This window comes from Chlorocebus sabaeus, chromosome 26, assembly GCF_047675955.1.
Source record: "Chlorocebus sabaeus isolate Y175 chromosome 26, mChlSab1.0.hap1, whole genome shotgun sequence".
In the NCBI taxonomy this organism is placed as follows: domain Eukaryota; kingdom Metazoa; phylum Chordata; class Mammalia; order Primates; family Cercopithecidae; genus Chlorocebus; species Chlorocebus sabaeus.
In genome coordinates this window covers 6,094,105-6,113,012 of record NC_132929.1, presented here as the reverse complement: position 1 = coordinate 6,113,012, position 18,908 = coordinate 6,094,105, and the positions used below count along the sequence as shown (strand labels likewise).

Genomic DNA, 18,908 nt, shown 5'->3' with positions numbered 1-18,908 from the left:
CATGGTCCGCCCGCCTCAGCCTCCCAAAGTGCTGGGATTACAGATGTGAGCCACCGCGCCCGGCCTCCTTGGCTCATAACTCTCTTCCTCTCATCATTCCAGTCGCTGTGTTCATCACCCACCTCCTACTACTGACTCAGATCTTCTGTCTCCCTCTTAGGAGGACCCCCATGATTACACAGAGCCTGCCTACATAATCCAGGATAGTCTCCCTCTCTCAAAATCCTTAACTGAATCACATCCATGAAGTCCCTTTTTGCCATGTGAGACACAGATTCACAGCTCCTAGGGATTAGGATGTGGACTCCTCTGGGGGACGACAATTCCGCCCACCACATTGACCTAACCCATATTCAACCTATCCAGCTCTGCTAGCTTAGACATTGGGTTAGTCCCAATACCTGGTCCACAGTGGCCAAAACTGGAACTGAATATGACATTTCACATTTGCATCATAAAGATTCTCCAGATGCTGTGTGAAGGGCAGATTGAAAGGACAAGAGCAGAAGTGAAGAAGCCAGTTACAGGGCTACCAGAATAATCTGGGTAAGAGAGACACAGTGGGCAGAAGTCAGCATTTTTGAAGAAGAATCAGTGGGATGACAAGAGGCTATGTTTGGAAAGACCACTGGTGTCTGGTTGGAGGAACTGGATGAATGGTGGTTCCACTCCTTGAAAACAGAGGAGAAGACACTTAATTTGGAGAGGAACTGAGCAACTTGGTCGGGGACATCCTGAATTTTAAGTGTCTATGACTTGCCCAAGTGCAGAAGTAAAGTCAGTAATGGGGGATGTCAGGAGGAGAGAGGTAACAGCTTCAAATGCAGAGACCTGTGTGAGTGACAGAAGTGGCCGGTAGGGCAGAGAGACAGGAGTCTGGGCCCAGGAATGTCCTCCTGCTAACCAGCTGCAGTGAAGCTCCACTGGCCCCATCTCTCAGTGTCAGCCCTGCCCTTGCTGTGTCCACTGCCAGGGTGTCCCTTGCAGGGGCACTCATTGCACAATCATCATTCCCAGGGAGCGTGGCCATTTCCCCTTGCTGCTCCGCCACACCTCTGTTTTGGGTGGCCCTGAGGATTCTCTGAGACTGGGCTACAGTCTCCACAGGTTCCAGCTATGGAGGTCTGCCCCACAGCCTTATCTAGGGAGGTCTGTTTGCCCACCACTGAGTGGCAGCACCTGTCTCTTCCCTCTCTGCTATGTTTAACATGTCCCACAGCAACATGGAAACTTGCAGGTGTCTTTATTCTACACACTGTCCATGGGAAATTTCAGACCCAATCTTCTAGACCAGAGGTAAACAAACTATGATCCCTGGGACAAATCTGGCCTGCTGCTTTTATAAACAAAGTTCCACTGGAACACAGCTATATCCATTCATTTTCGAATGGTCTATGGCTGCCTCCACACTATGACAGCAGAGTTGAGTAGTTGCCACAGAAGATCAGATGACCACAAAGCCTAAACACTGATTCTTCTGTATAGAAAAAGTTTGTCTATCTCTGGTATACATGTTTTCCTCCCCCAGTGCTATCTTATGGCTCCTCCATCATGGTGGAAGACATGGAGGCCAAGGGGACAGATGGCCAATGTCCAGTCCTTATTCATTCAATCATGTGGAGTAGTACAGGGTGCTATGATGCTATGTCCTTCTTAGGGACCCAAGAAGCTTCTTCACCTCCAAATCTCTCCACCTGCTCAGAGTCCTTCCTCCCAGACTCACATGGCTTTCTCCTTCCCCTTCCTTTCCACTCCCTGCTGGAGGGGAACTTCTCTCCCGTCATCTCCTCCATCCTGCCACCTTGGGACTGAAGAATAAAACCATTTTCAGGCCTCCTAGCTTTGCTCTCAGTATATAACAGAAAACTTCTGGAATACGATTCTTTTTCTCTTGCCACAAAGCCTGGTTTTCATGACTGTAGTCTCTCTTGAGACTGAAGAAAGTCAGTGCCAGGACTCAAAGCGGAGTAATGAGGTCTTTGTTCTAGATAGCACCTACTCTTCCCCCAAAGCAATGAACACCCTTGATTTAATGGGTGGGAGAGCTGCAGGGCAATATGATTTACAGAAAGAAAAAAAATGGGTCAATTTACATTTTCAAAACTATTATTCTTGCAATAACTAGAGTGAGGTCCAAACAGTTTCCACCAGGCTAAGGAAAGAGAGATACAGCATGAAACTTGGAAAACTGGGTCAGGACTCAAGAGAGAGCCAGCTGGAGATGGGCCCTGCTAATCAGTCTCTGAGACTGTGAGCTGCTCCCCTGGAGTTCTCCTGCTGATGGAGTTCATTTGGGTGGAAGAGGAGAGAAAGACGGCCATTGAAAGTCACGAATAAAAGTTAAGATTAGTTACTGGCAGAGGAAGCAGAGAGAAGAGTCTCAATTCAGCATATGAAGGAGAGAGGCTTTAGAGTGATAGGATGAGCTGTACCTAGGAACCCCCAGAATCCACAGGTTCCAACAGCAAAAGCAAAAAATGGGATCAAAAACCAGGTGACTAAAGGCTACCTGCAGAAATACAGAGGGACCCCAGGTCTCCAGAACCCCATGCCTCACGCCAGCACTGACAGCACTGATACGCATTCTCAGGCAGAGGAAAAAATAATGCTGAACTCCCCAAAGACATGAGCCATCAGCCTCTTCTGCTTTCAAACTGAGAAGTCATACCCCAGAGCGGACGGACACTCTTTATATTAGCCAAGATATGGCAGGAGAGGCAGCTCACCGACGCCCAGTCCAAGCATCCAAAGGTGAGGCCGCCAGCTGACATGCTCTGCCCACATCCAGACAGAGCTAGGCCACTCCCTCATTTGATGGGGAGGTCAGGGACATAGAAGAAAACATGCCAAGCACCTTTTAATCAACCATATAAACATTAAAGGACAACCAAGGGCCACCAGACGGTTATGGAAAACAAAAACTATCAAAGATAAAGATTTAGAGCAATACACAGAAAAACTGACCCTGGAGCAAACTACAAAACTTATCTTACTTAACTCCAATTAGTACCCTCAGGTAGAAATGAAAAAAATATGCAACCAAAAGGTAAGACAAATACTAAGAAAAAGTAGCAGAAAATATAAATGAGAATTAAAAATACTGTATAAAATAACAAGTTGATCTCACTTGTTCTGTTGCAACCCTGTGCTAAAGTCTCCAGGAGGCTTAGAACCACCACTCAGATCTTCAGCCAAACCAGGTGAAATGTAACAACTAGCAACGAATGTCAATCCATGGTTGGGTCCAAGACTGACCAGGCGGCAACCTGTATGGTCAGACTGTTTATACAAAATGTTCAGCATAATGGTCTGCACCTGGTTCTCTGAGTTTTTGTTATTGAACTCATCATGCATCCTGGTTCTAGATACCTGACCAAAGGGGTAGGAAAGACTCCTCCTCCAATGAGCCTGTTGCTCCCAAGGCCAAGAGTCTCGCCAACATCTTAATGATTCACAATCTGAAGACAAAGTGCATCCCGTGTGACAGAGAAAGGCCTCTGGGAGCAGCACATGGGAGGGCTGGACCTCTCTGGTATTGGCCTGTGTGACCTTCTTCCTCCTGCCCTGCACCATTTCCCTTTCTGAAAGCCTTAGGGCCAGGCAAAGTGGCTCATGCCTGTAATCCCAACACTGGAGGTTGGCTTGAGGCCAGGAGTTTGAGACCAGCCTGGTCAACACAGCAAGAATCCATCTCTACAAAAAATATAAAAATTAGCTGGGCATGCTCCTGAGTGCCTGTAGTCCCAGCTACTCGGGAGGATCGCTTGAGCCTAGGAGTCTGAAGTTGTAGTGAAATGTGATCACACCACTGCACTCCAGCCTGGGTGACACAGCGAGACCCCAACTCTTAAAAAAAGGAAAGCCTTGCCCAAGTATACCCTGGGGAGTCTCAGAGTCCTTTCAACTGTCCAACCCTGTGTCCCTGATGTACTTAATGGGTACAATGTTCAGTATTTGGGTGATGGATACCCTAAAAGCCCTGACTTCACCATTATGCGATCTGTGCATGTAACAAAATGATACTTCTAACCCATAAATCTATACAACTGAAAGTAAATAAATAAAAATTAAAATTCAATAGGTGGTCCAGAAGATGGAATTAAAGAAATCTCCTGGATTATAAAGCAAAAAGCACAGCAGTGGAAACTGTGAGAGAGAAGTTAAGAGACCTGGATGATCAACATAGAAAGTCAACCTGGCCAGGCACAGTGGCTCACGCCTGTAATCCCAGCACTTTGGGAGGCCTGAGGTCAGGAGATCAAGGCCATCCTGGCCAACATGGTGAAACCTCATCTCTACTAAAACACAAAAAATCAGCAAGGCATGGTGGTGGGCACCTGTAGTCCTAGCTACTCAGGACGCTAAGGCATGAGAATCGCTTGAACCCAGGAGGCAGAGGTTTCAGTGAGCCGAGGGAGATTATGCCACTGAACTCCAGCCTGGCGACGGAGCGAGACTCCATCTCAAAAAACAACAACAACAACAACAAAGTCAGACACCTAACTAACAGAAGTTCCATAAAACAGAAACGAAAGTTGAGGAAATACTCAAGGAACAAACTTTTCGGCATTAAAGAAAGAACACACTGAGTAGCTAAGACCCATCACTAACTTCTGCAAAATATCAGAAAATCAAAAACAAAGAGTAGACCCTAGCAGCTTCCAGAAGAGCAAGTTAGGTTACCAGCAAAAGAAGATGAACCAGACTAGCATTAGATGCTTCTTCAGTGATGTAAATTATGAAGACAATGGTGTGTTGCCACCAAAGAAGTAACAACAGAGGGTTGAAATATTTAACTCTGAGGAATAGGGAGGGCAGGAGATGAGGAGTAGGTTTTGCCTTTCATTTTGTACCTTTCCATACTGTCTGAATGTTTATTTCCATGAAGGTATACTGCTGTTATCATCATTATCATCATCACCATCACCATCATAAAGCACACACATATATGGTTTCATACAGATACATACATATATATTTTAATACATATATGGATGTTTTATGGTGATGATGCTAACAGAAACATATGAAAACAATCAGTAATATATGAAAAGATTATATATGAAAAAGATAACAGAATATATGAAAAGTACACTATATAATATATAATATACATTATTACTGGCAGAGGAAGCAGAGAGAAGAGTCTCAATTCAGCACATGAAGGAGAGAGGCTTTAGAGTGATAGGATGAGCTGCCTATACAGGTTCCTATATATAGTAATATATATTACTATACGCACACACACATACACACACACACATACAGCACTAGTATGTGTTCTCAGGCAGAAGAAAAGAATGCTGCACTCCCCAAAGAAATGAGCCATCGGCCTCTTCTGCTTTCAAACTGAGAAGTCACACCCCAGAGCAGACACTCTTCATATTAGGCCAAGATAAGGCAGGAGAGGCAGCTCACCTTTGCCTACGCCCAGCCCAAGCATCCAAAGGTGAGGCCGTCAGCTGACACGCTCTGCCCACATCCAGACATCAGTCAGTCAGACAGACAGACAGACAGACAGACAGACAGACAGACAGATGCGCTTTCAGTACCAGGGGAGCATGTCACAGCAGGGCTCTCTCTCCACACAGACACAGTGCTTCTCTATTTCCTTAAACTCTCTTGGATGTCACCCCACTCACCAAAGAGGCATGCATCACGGCCACTGGGAGCAACCACAGGTAGAACTTTTGAAGTCACTGGATAGGTGCCTTGCTCAGGGGGTTTCAAAGGTTTTTGTTTTCTTCTTCTTTTGTTGTTGTGGTTATTGATGATATGGCAATAAAGTCATAAAGTATCATGAAATGTACATATAATTATATGTACACTTTTTAAACACATTCTCTTTTTTCCAAAGAGAAAGCTGATCTTGAGGAGCAGCTATTGACTATGTCATGACAGACTCACAGCCCTGTTCACCTACTCGCATTTCCTAGGTGTTACTTCCTCTTCTTGAAGAGTCCGCTCTGGGGTGTCTCATACCCTCTCAAGGCACCAAAGACAGGGGCAGGCCCAGAGAGAGGACCTGGGTGTCACCAAGGCTGGATTTAATGAATTGGCAGGTGCAAAGCACATGCTATGTTCCTCTGCTTTTTTCTGACACTGGGTCAGAAATCAGTTTCTAAAAACATAGTATCCCTTTGTAAATGGTAGAAAAGAACTTGGGTATAATTGAAAAAAAATGTTTTTTTTTTTTTTAAATCAAGAGACTGATGAGGACATGCTCACTGTGGCTAAGTTGCTTATTAACATGTTAAGTAGGTATCATTATCATAATCCTTTCAAATTCTGCTGAGGGTTCCAAAAATGTCTTTCAAAATCACTATCCCTATTCACTATCAAAGCCATTATCTGTAATTTCTCATTACAGATGAGAAGCCAGCACATCTCTTATAATTAGTTAACTTCGAGGTTTACTTTTCAAATAAAAATTTGCTTTTTCATGAAGTTCCACATGTTCTCTGTTTTCTCTGCAAAACAGTGAGCTTCAACTTTACGGATTTATTTTAGAACAAATAACTTGAATGTTTATGTAATAATTATGTCATAGGCTCTAGTAGCTGGGATGTAAAAGTAGTAGTTTTTTTACATTTATTACACCCTAAATACTTGACTCACCAACACCCCTTCCTCCCCCGCAAATGCCAGTGTTTTAACATCCTCCATTCCTGTGGGCTGCCTGCATCACCCTCCATCTCACTGTACCATGTCCTTCAGGTAAATTATGACACTTTTATCAGCAGTTGGAAGTGGAGCTAAGAGCAATCCAAGCTTATAAATTGAAACTACAATTCCAAAACATGCTATCAAAAATGGGGAGACGTTGGTCAAAGTGTGCACGTTTTCAGTTAAAAGATGAATCTGTACTGGGGTTCTAATGTACAGCCTGGCAAGTACAGTTAATAATACCGTCTTGTATACCTGAAGTCTGTGAAGGGAGTAGATTGTAAATGTTCACACACACAGAGGTAACTATGTCAGGTGATGGATACGTTAGTTAGCTTGATTGTGGGAATCACTACACAGGTATACTGACATCAAAACACCATACTGTATACCTTAGACATATACCTTAAATATGACAAATTTTTTGTCAATCATCACACCTCAATAAAACTGGGGACAGGCTGGGTGCGGTGGCTCACACCTGTAATCCCAACATTTTGGGAGGCCGAGGTGGACAGATCACAAGGTCAGGAGTTTGAAAGCAGCCTGGCCAACATGGTGAAACTCCATCTCTACAAAAATACAAAAATCAGCTGAGCATGATGGCACCCAGCTACTCGGGAGGCTGAGACAGGACAATCACTTGAACCGGGGAGGCAGAGGTTGCAGTGAGCAGAGACCACACCATTGCACTCTAGCTGGGGTGACGGAGTGAAACTCCGTCTCAAAAAAAAAAAACTGGGGAAAAAATTTTAAATGCCTAAATGCAGGAATACAATTCAGGTAGGCCTGAAGCTCGGGCACACCAGGGGACAGTGGGCCTAGGAACCACACCTTAGATTCACCTGGCCTCCAGAGAGCAAGGCTGGGCTGCACCTGGCCAGCACACAGGCAGGCACATAGCCGGAGCTCCAGAAAAGCTCACAGGAGCCACTGCGTTCCCACCTCCGCACAAAGCAGAGTAGGGTTCTCAAAGGCCTTGAGAGGACCCCTCCCCTCATCAGGCGGTGCTCCCAGCAGCACGTGCCTATGGGGAACCAAGGAGGGCGAGGTCCTGGGGACTTAGAGGAAGCCCTGTTCTAGCCTTTGCTGTCTGTCAACATCCTTCCTTCCATAACTGTCATCCTGAGAAGAGCTCTGTAATGACAAAAAAAAAAAAAAAAAAAAAAAAAACACACATGGTCTAAACTCACTATCAAACATGGAAACAACAGAGTCTGAAGAAACCATCCTAGGTTTTATCATAATTTCTTTACTCTTCAACAAAACTATCAGATACAGTACTTTTGACCTTTTCAAAATTCCAGTTCAAAGTTCCCCCAAATAAAAAGGTGAAATATAAAGGAAAAAAAAAAAATCTCTTTCACACACTCAAATTATGTAGACCCCAGTATAATGTTCAAGGTCCGTTTTCTTTTGAAGGATTATTTTAAAGGAACCAGGGCAGGGATTCTCCCTGTGGGGCTACAGAGTAGAAGACGGCAAGGAGGGGGCGGTGAAAGTATAAAGAAACCATTTGGCTTGAGCAAGGGGGATTGTGATCACAGCTGTCATTTAGTCTGGTGTACTAACAGAAAACACAGATTTAAATAGATAGTTAAAGAGGAAAGTGTAACCGCTAGAAGAATGCAGACGCACAGCAGAGAGTGGCTGGAGTTCATGAATACACATTTTTTAAAAGAAGACATACGAATGGCAAACAGGGATATGAAAAAATGCTCAACATAACTCATCACCAGGGAAATGCAAATCTAAACCACAATGAGATATCATCTCACACCTGTTAGAACGGCTATTCTCAAAAAGACAAAAGACAGTAAGTGTTGGCAAAGATATGGAGAAAGGGGAACAATTTCTTTGTTGGTGGGAAGGTAAGTTAGTACAGCCATTATGGAAAACAGTACCAAAGCTCCTTTAAAACTTAAAAATAGAACCGTCCCATGCAGCAATTCCACCTTTGGGTATATAACCAAAGAACATGAAAACCGTATGAATGAAGAGATATCTGCACCCCCATGTTCTAAAATGAATTCATAAATCCATACATATATACATACATACATAGGAGAGAATGGGAAAGCTCTTCCTACAGTAGAATAACAATTAATAAATGTAGAAGGAATGGGCCAGGCGCGATGGCTCACGCCTGTAATCCCAGCACTTTGGGAGGCCGAGGTGGGCAGATCACGAGGTCAGGAGATGGAGACCATCCTGGCTAACACGGTGAAACCCCATCTCTACTAAAAATACACAAAAATTAGCCAGGTGTGGTGGCGGGCGCCTGTAGTCCCAGCTACTCGGGAGGCGGAGGCAGGAGAATGGCGTGAACCCGGGAGGCGGAGCTTGCAGTGAGCCGAGATCACGCCACTGCACTCCAGCCTGGGCGACAGAGCGAGACTCCGTCTCAAAAATAATAGTAGTAATAATAATAGTAATAAAATAAATAATGTCAAAGGAATGGAAAGAGAAAGTTATGACTTGGCAACCATCATAGAGGTGGCTGGTTCGGATGGCAATCATCAACAGATGTGAAGTTGAAAGATAGAGGTTTGACCAGAAACAGGATACTGGCATAATCTGAGACTTCCTCACACAAACTATAATCAAAGGGGAAATGGTGAATTTAAAATAATAACACCTGGCGGACAGCAAAATCATTAAGTGATCAAGGTGAATATCACCAGTGGTGGGAAGGCTAACATCAACGCCTCCGATGCGATGCATTGAGAAAAGCAGGGCATCATCTTTGAGATTGTCCTGCCAACAATGCATGAGCTGAGTCTGGCCATGAGGATAAATCAGATGGATCTAGGTTCGGGGTCATCCTACAGAATGCAAGGCCTGTGCCCTTCAAAACTGTGGAAAACGTGACACAGAGAGGAAGGCTGAGGAGAATGAAGGCACATGAGAAGTGCTCATGCTCCTGGACAGGACCCTGGGCCAGAGAAGAAAAAGAAACACTATTTGGGCAGGTGATGAAATTGGAATGGGGTCTACAGATTGGAAAACAATATTCTTCCAGTGTTGATTTCCTAATTCGGAGAGGCTTATGATGAGTACATAAAGAGCATCCTTGAGTGGCGAGAATATACACTGAGTTTTTTGGGGGTGAAGCAGCGTCACATCCACAACTTTCTCCCAAAACACTGAGAAAAAAACTAATGATAATTGAGATCTTTTTTACCTTGAGAAAGAGAATGTGCACAAGCTCAAGCCATGAGGTGCATGCAATAAAATGTTTACAACTCGGGAATTTAAGAGAAGAGACACGGAATTCTTGGTTCTGTTGTGTAACTTTTCTATAAGTTAGAAATTATTTCAAAACATTTCCAGAAAACAATATTAAGAGAGAGTTTCATTGTTTTTTAGCATAGAATTTGGCTATGAGCATTCCAGTGCACCATATCTTCAAATGACTAGGACTTTTTACCTGATGCCCAAGGGAGGGTTCTGTGTGTGTGTGTGCTTTGTTGTTGGGGGTTTGTGTTTTTTTTTGGTGTTTTTTGTTTTGTTTTGTTTTTGAGATAGGGTGTCTCTCTGTCACCCGGACTGGAGTGCAGCGGTGCAATCTCAGCTCGTTGTAGTCTCAACCTCCCAGACTCAGGTGATCCTCCCACCTCCGCCTCCCGAGTAGCTAGAACTACAGCCATGTGCCACCACGTCCAGCTAATTTTTTGTATTTTCAGTAGAAATGGGCCATGTTGTCCAGGCTGGTCTTCAACTCCTGGCTCATGTGATCCACCCACATCAGCCTCCCAAACTGCTGGGATTACAGGCGTGAGCCACCACACTCTGTCAGGTTTTTTTTTTTTTTTTTTTTTCTTATCTTTAAAATCCAAAGACTTAGCCGTGGCTCACGCCTGTAATCCCAGCACTTTGGGAGGCCGAGGTGGGCGGATCACGAGGTCTGGAGATCAAGACCATCCTGGCTAACACGGTGAAACCCGTCTCTACGAAAAATACAAAATAGCCGGGCGAGGTGGCAGCGCCTGTAGTCCCAGCTACTCGGGAGGCTGAGGCAGGAGAATGGCGTGAACCCGGGAGGCGGAGCTTGCAGTGAGGGGAGATCCGGCCACTGCACTCCAGCCTGGGTGACAGAGCAAGACTCTGTCTCAAAAAGAAAAAGAAAAAAAAATTCAAAGACTTGGAACCAACCCAAATGTCCATCAATGATAGACTGGATTAAGAAAATATGGCACATATACGCCATGGAATATTATGCAGCCATAAAAAAAAAATGAGTTCGTGTCCTTTGTAGGGACATGGATGCAGCTGGAAACCATCATTCTCAGCAAACTATCGCTGGGACAAAAAAAATCAAACACCGCATGTTCTCACTCATAGGCAAGAAGTGAACAATAAGAACACTTGGACACAGGGTGGGGAACATCACACACCAGGGGCTGTCGTGGGGTAGGGGGAGTGGGGAGGGATAGCATTAGGAGATACACCTAATGTAAATGACGAGTTAATGGATGCAGTACACCAACATGACACATGTATACATATGTAACAAACCTGCATGTTGTGCACATGTACCGTAGAACTTAAAGTATAATTAAAAAAATAAATAAATAAATAAATAAATAAATAAAATCCATTATTTTACAGGGAAACATGTCAATGCTGACTATTCTCCATTGATTTTTCCCAGTTACACAATGTATCCTTTCAAATGTTCTTTTATTTTAGTAAAGTTTTCTTGCATTATAGTTCTAAATATTTATGCTATTCTATTGCTTTGTTTTTCTGTCCCTGGACACTAATTATACATATATTGGACCTCCTTTGCCTGTGTCCTACATTCCTTTAATTCACTTTATTCCCTTCTTTTTTTATTATTTTTCTCCTTTTCATCCTCTATTTTTATTTCCATGCTTCCTAAGAATATTTGCTCCTGTGTTCCTTCTAATTTAGTCTTCATTTTTGAAACTCATTTTTCCCAAACTCTTTTCTGACATCTTTCTGTTCTCCTTTCATAATTTCCTGTTATCTAGCCATATCTTTTGTAGTTTTTACAATTTCTGATTCATGATGGGAGCAGTCACTCGTGCCTATAATCCTAGCACTTTGGGAGGCCGAGGTGGGCTGACTGCCTGAGGTCAGGAGTTGGAGACCGGCCTGGCTAACATGGCAAAACCACATCTCTACTAAAAACACAAAAATTAGCTGGGTGTGGTGGAATGCACCTGAAATCCCGCTACTTGGGAGGCTGAGGCTGAGGCAGGAGAATCACTTAAACCCGGGAGGCAGAGGATGCAGTAAGCCAAGATCAACAGCCTGAGCAACACAGTGAGACTCTACCTCAGAAATAAAAATAAATAAATAAATAAATAAAATAAAGTTTCTGATTCATACTACTCTTACGAAACTTTATTTTCTTTTAGCTTATATTGAAATATTAATTTATAATCTTTCTGGTGTGCTCTCATTTTCAGTAGTACCACTATGTTCATTTTCATCATGTTTTCATCGAATAAATGTTGCATGAGGTGGGATCGTATTCCTTTTTTGCTGTCCATGATTAAATGAGGAGGAAGTTCCTAATAGAACAGGACAGTTCCTAATGAAGGGATGGACTAGGATAGCTTTCCCACTTGGCTCTACTGATCTGTGAAAGACTCAAAATAGGAATTCTCCATGTATCCACTTGTTTCCCAGCATCAAGCCCAGAACCTTTGTAAAGCTCAGAAAGATCTCTTGCCTTTAGTCCTTTGCTCCGGCTCTAGAACTTCGAAGTCTTTCTTTTCCAAGGCTATATGCTCTCAGCTTTTGATGTTATCTTTCACTGTTAAAGCAGTTTTTGAGATCTTTTTCCTTGGGGGTCCCCCTCCACACCTCCACCCTCTGAACTTACTTTCTCTTGCCATCTGTCTTCTGCTCAACCTGGTGTATGTTTCCAGTAATTTCTGCTCAAGGTGAGGTGCTGTCCTTCTAGAAGGGAGGACTTACTGTATGTTTCTAAGATTCTCCAAGGCCTGTGCCACCACATCGTTGCTGATTCTCCCATATCCACACACAGTTGGTTGCTCTCACCTGTCGCCAGAAGCCTAGGAGTCCCTTTCCAGTTTTGCCAGTTGCTCTCAGGTGTGTCCACCAGACTTCCATCCTACTTTTAGGGGTGAGCAGCTCGTGGTAGTTTTTGGGTTCCACCACCTGTCAATAGTTCCTTTCATTTCCCATCACTCCCCTGAGGTCACTGCGGCTCTTCTCCAGGTCCTTCTGATGCTGGTGATTTGGGCACACCCACCCAGTCCTGGGAATAGGGGGAGGGGAGAGAGTCCCCATCACTTTTGTTGACACATCCTCTTTGGGCTTTATCTACAGCTGTCTTGCTGATTGGTTTAGCTTCCAGGAGGAGTTCAGGGGAGACTGAAAAACTACTTTGCCACCATGAATACATCCCCATAAAACATGTTCCGACGGGCATAAAACAAGGAACAAAGAAATGAAGAGACATACTCTGTTTCTGAATTGGAAGATTTAATATGATAAAACTGTCAGTACTCCCAAAATTGATGCATTATATTAAAAGTTTTAAAATTTTCTATCCGGCAAGACACCAAAAATTAAGCAAAATGAGAAAATATTTGCAACACATAAAAAAGTATCCATGGAAATCCAGATCCAATGAAATATCCTTCTGCCTCTATTAAATTAATAAAAATGCTCAGCATTGCTAATATCCCACGCTGCAAGAGGACAGGAAAAGGGGCACACACTGTAGGCTTCTATGGGTGGATGTGCCTACATTCTTCTGTGAAAATTAATCCACAAATAGCTAACAAAACTCCCAATTTGAATACTTGTTGACTAACAATTCCACTATAGGGAATCTATCCTCAAAATAAAAAAGCAGTGGCATCTCGGGCTGGATAAGCAGCACTGTTTGCAGAGACACAGAACTGGCAGAGATTATTCCCAGCGGGAGAATAACTGAGTAACTTGTAATAATTCATATTTTGGACTATTCCACAGCCATTAAAAATAATGTGTTAAATAATAATAATGAGTTATGGCTGGGAATATTCGTTATACATTAAATTTTTTAAAGAAGTTACAGAGTAATATGGGTGATCTAATGTCTTTTGTAAATTGTTTTTAAAAAGAAAAGAAACATTTTCCATACACATATATATATTCTAATACATTTTATGATTGTAAAGGAAAGCGTGGAAGGACTACATTAAACAACACTGGTAATACCGGTGGTCTATGGGTAGAGAATTGGGGTAGACAAAAGCTATATATTGTGTGTGTGTGTGTGTGTGTGTGTGTATATATATATATATATATATTTTTTTTTTTTTTTGAGATGGAGTTTCACTCTTGTCCTCCAGGCTGGAGTGCAATGGCATGATCTTGGCTCACTGCAACCTCCGCCTCCTGGGCTCAAGTGATTCTCCTGCTTCAGCCTCTCAAGTAGCTGGGATTACAGGCACTCATCATTACACTTGGCTAATTTTTGTATTTTTAGTAGAGACAGGGTTTCGCCATGCTGGCCAGGCTGGTCTCCAACTCCTGAGCTCAGGTGGTCCACCCGCCTCAGTCTCCCAAAGTGTTGGGATTACAGGCGTGAGCCACCATGTCCAGCCACTTTTTTATTTTCAGTTATTTTTACTTTTTATATATTACTTTCAGAGTATGAAAAAAATCCAGTGGAGTTGCTTTTTAAAGGAAAAATACACACACACACACACACACACACACACACAGAGTGTCCGCTCACAATGGTTATGTGTTTATCAACATGTGTAACTGGTAATGTGGATAACTCACAATGTACCTGTTTGCCCCTGAGTTCTGGGCATTGATAAAATCTCCAAGAGAAATAACAAACTACTCTATTAAAGGAAAACCATTCAAGACCTCCATCCAGCTCTCTCAGTCTTCTAAACTATGAACACAGCTCATTACCTCTCAAAATGGGCAGGACGTCTATCCACAAGGGAACTGATCCACCTGCTGACTCACTGGCTGGCACAGCCCAGCACAAGAAAACCATCTGCAGGGGTACTCAAACAACGGAAACTGCACAGCTCTGTGTTCACCACAGACCTCCGGCCAGGCCTGCCACCCACTCCTGTCTCCAACCTTGCCGAGTCCTCCCCTTTCAACCTTAAACTTCTTCAACTTGGCCCAATGGAATGGCTCCTTAAATTTCTCTTGTATCTTCACCTTTCCAGGCATGTTTTATGCTTTTCCTAAGAAACAGAGAGCCTCCTTGCTGAAGTGGATCCCTTTACCAGCATGCTTTATTTCATCCCCTTCTGCCTAATGGTTAGCAGGAGTTTGGCCTCTAAAAAGTCAGAGCAACTAAGTTCAAAGCTACTTCGTAGCTGAGTGACCTTGGGTAAGTCACTCATCCCTCTTCCCCTCAGTTTACTCAGCAGAAGCACCAAGATTTCTTAAGGCTTTGGCTCAGAACAGAGTCAGGCTCAGTTCCGCTGTGTTCCACTGGCTAAGACAAATCAGAGGCCCAGTCCAAACTCAAGCAGAGGGAACCACACAAAACCCTGAGCACCAGCAGGCAGAGGCCACCAGAGTAATGGGCTATTACACACACAATAAGTAAGTGCTCACTAAGCATGGGCTGTCTGTCTTAGCTAATAATTTTGTTTCTTAAAGCTAGGAGAGTTGTTTTTACAATGGGTTTTCACCATGTGCAGACCAAAGAGAGGGCCTAGAAAGCCATATGTTGCTAAAGAGCACATAGGTCTCATTTTAGAAGATTTAGAGAAACCAGAGGGAAGCCCTAAGCCCCACAGTATGCATTTCTGTATGAAGCCAGCCCAGCCAGCCCAATTGCCATTGTTAAATGAAGAAACCTTGGCAAGGCAGTTGCACCGATCCCATCAGGCAGGCATATATACAGCAATGGGTCAGCGTTCCCTACTCACAACCATGTTAACAAGCAAACCCGTCCCAATACAGCAGGAACGAATCATCATTTCTGCAAAGGGTTGCAGACAACAGGTGAAAAATGGTATACACTGTACCGTACTGAAAGAACTTTCAAGGTGCTTGCAGCAAAGTAAGTTTGAAGACAGAAAAGAAGCCCATGAAAAAATAGGTGGGTGGGAGATGGAGGACGCAGGACAGAAGTCATCTTATAATCTCCAAAATGTAAGCAGAGTGTGCTATGTTCATTGTTGATCTCCAGAGCCTAGAGGAATGTCCATACATAGGAGAACTGTGTGGAATTACTCTGAATCATAAGAAGTTAGAACAGGTTATAGGCCGGGCACAGTGGCTCAAGCTTGTAATCTCAGTGCTTTGGGAGGCCGAGGCAGTAGCATCCCTTGAATCCAGCCTGGGCAACATAATGAGACCCCCATCTCTTCAAAAAAAAAAAAAAAAAGTTTTTAATATTAGCCACGCATGGTGGTACACACCTGCAGTCCTAGCTACTTGCGAGGCAGAGGCAGGAGGATCGCTGCAGCCCAGGAGTTCCAGGGTGCAGTGAGCTATGATAGTGCCACTGCACTCCAGCCTGGGCAAAAGAGCGAGATCCTGCCTCTTAAGGCAAAAAAAAAAAAAAAAAAAATAGGTTAGAGTTGTTGAAGAGAATAACACTGCAAATGCAAACTGAATTAACTGTTTTACACATTTATTTAACTCTTTAAACTAAAATGTAGGGGATGGCACTTTTCACATAAATAAGCTTTTCTACTGTGTCCAATTCATGTTTTCCCCTTTCGGTTTATCATTAAGAGGCAGTTCTCTCTCCACACCCCTGGGAACCCAAGGCTAAACCAGGAAGGGGGGGGCTCAGGGAGGAGCCAGGACGTGGAGCTAATTCACCAGTCTGCCACCTGTAGGCTGGATTCAGCAGACTTTAACCTCAATGACCGCTCGACAGACATGAAAACAATGTATATTAAACAATGGTAAAAACTGAGCAACAGATGTGTGAAAACTATATAGGGAGGGGCATTTAAATCACGGCTCCCGTGTGCTTGCCTCCAACCTCCTCTCTTTTCTTTGAACACTCCCAGCTGTGACCACACGGTCTGTTGTTCCTATTCAGCTCTCCAAGGCTCACCCTTGATCTGAAATAAGCTTTGAAACTTAATACCCCCATTAGGATGAACAACCACACCTGTATCGATCGAGGTTTCCAGAGGCAATTTTGCTCAGATCTTATGGTAAAAGCCATGCAATGAACTTAAAGAACAAAGACTATTATGAAAAAACAAATAAGCAAGGCTGGACGAATGTTTTCAAATTTTAAAACTCAAGAACAAATAGCAAACATTAGTTATAAAGGAATGGTTTGGATTTCTGTAGATGGAATTAAAACATACTGAGTTAACAAGCCTATGCGATGTATTTCAGCACGATACACCAAATGCAGTTACAGATGTCAAGAGTTCTCAGAACAAGCGCCACTCTTCATAAATATCTGCTCTGCATATGTATCTCTCCCATTCCCATAACGTCCATTCTTTGTTAATATAGGGAAAAAAACAACTTGCATCAAAATGCTACAAAACGCCAAAAATTAACTCTTGGAGACAGTCACTTTAATAGAGATGTACTGGTGTCTTTCTCCTATGAAGATGTGTTCATCACTGGCTTCTCTGATTTAGTGGTTAAGAGTCTGAAAATCGGTCATACTTAAGGTCTGGAGCTCAGAAAGCAGTCACGGCCCCGGCCCCCCGCCCCCTGGCCCCTGCCCCAGGATGCTGGATGCGGGTCGCCTGCCCAGTCCCGCTGCCCACAAACCACGCCGTTCTGGGCGGACGCGGGAAACCACAAGTCCCCGAAGCCAAGTCGGCGAGTGACCACAGGGGCTGGCCGGTCCCCGATAGCCGGACTGACCCAAAACCAGACGGGACGCGCCCCGCGCCCACCCCCTCACACCCCTGGCCAGGGCAGCCGCGAAGGCAAGAGGCGCGCCCACACGCTGCTCCGCTCCGGGTCGGATTCCACCTCCTCGCCTCGGCCTCCGCCGCTCGGCTGGCGAGGTCGTGTCCCCGGCGCGCGCGGTCCCCGGCGCTCCCTCCGGCCGCTGCGGGCTCGGAGGACGGCGGCCGCCTGGCTGCTGTTTCCTCTAAGAAAAGTAACTCCGGGAATCAGCGCAATAGGAGCGGGAACGCGATGCTCCGAGAGCGGCGAGCCGGGCCCTGGAGTTATTCTGCTCGGAGTTTCGAACTGCGCCCCGCGCTGCAGCTGCTCGGCCCCGGCTTTGGAGCCCGGAACTTGCCGCCCGCGGTGGCGTCCCGGCGGCCGCAGCGCCTCGCTCCCCCGGCCCGCGCAGTACCCGGAGCCCGTCCCCGTCTGGCCGCGGACACTCACCGAGAAGCCTGCCCAGAAGGGGCAGGAGTGGCGGACGCGGGCCGAGGTGGTGAGCGCCAGCGCGGCGAAGCTGACTGCCACGATGAGGCATCCGAGCGCCATCTGCGTGGCCCCGAGCGCCAGCACGATGCGGGAGCGGCCCGGGCACTCGCGCAGGCGGGACAGGCTGCGGGGCAGCGCGGCGGGACGCGGCGCTCGGGAGCTGCCGGCCGGAGGCATCGCGCCGGGCGCCCGCACGCCTCGCCCGCTCTCGCCCGGCCCGGCGCGCGCCGCCGCCGCCTCTCCTCACAGAGGGTCCGAGGCAAGTTGCGCCGGGTGCGGGGACGGCCTCCCAGGCGGCTACGGGGGCCGCGGCGGCCGCGCGCCGGGAGCGGGCCGGGCCGGGCTGGGAGCTGGGAGCCCGCAGCCCCCGCCGGTGCCCGCGCCCATGCCGCCGCCGCCGCCGCCGCGCCGCCCGCCCGCCGGCCGCGCCGCGCCGCGCTGCGCCCTCCCCCGCCCGCCCCGCGCGCTCCCCGGCCCGAGCGCGGGCGCGAGCCGCCGCTGCTGCCGTACCGGGCGCGAGCCCCGCCGCCGTGCGCTGGGCCCCAGCTGGGGCCGGAGAGGGAGCCGGGAGCCGGGCAGGGAAGGCGCAGGTGCGGTCCTCGCAGCCCAGCCTCCGCGCTCACGCCTCGCGCCCTGGTTGCAGCGGGTCTGCGGAAGGAGAGCGGGGGCGGCAGCGCATCAAGGGCAAGGGCACCAGCCTCCGCGGCGGAGCCCTAGGTCGGCGGCGCGGAGGGACCCGGGAGCCGGGCGGCGGGCGGCCGAGCCCTCAGAGCCTGGGGCCGGCTTGGGAAGGGCGCGCGGGGCGCTGAGGACGGGGAGACGGGCTGGGAGCAGACAGGAGGGAAATTCCGAGCCCTGGGCCGCAGGTGTGGCGGACGGGAGCCTCTCTCGAATGCAGA

The 18,908-nt window shown here is 46.3% G+C and overlaps 1 protein-coding gene across 3 annotated transcripts in view; it reads right to left on the bottom strand.

The window, feature by feature from the left end:
* Nucleotides 1-18,456, bottom strand: part of ENTREP2 (endosomal transmembrane epsin interactor 2) — a 438,166-nt gene extending 419,710 nt beyond the window's left edge. For 2 of the 3 annotated variants that reach the window (XM_008017214.3, XM_038009779.2), the window contains exon 1: nucleotides 17,968-18,456. In XM_008017214.3, the coding sequence (XP_008015405.1) occupies nucleotides 17,968-18,186 (219 nt within the window). In that variant the 5' untranslated portion in view covers nucleotides 18,187-18,456. The remainder of the gene's footprint in view (nucleotides 1-17,967) is intronic. The other variant, XM_038009778.2, reaches the window with a different exon arrangement.
* Between the last annotated feature and the right edge of the window lie 452 nt (nucleotides 18,457-18,908).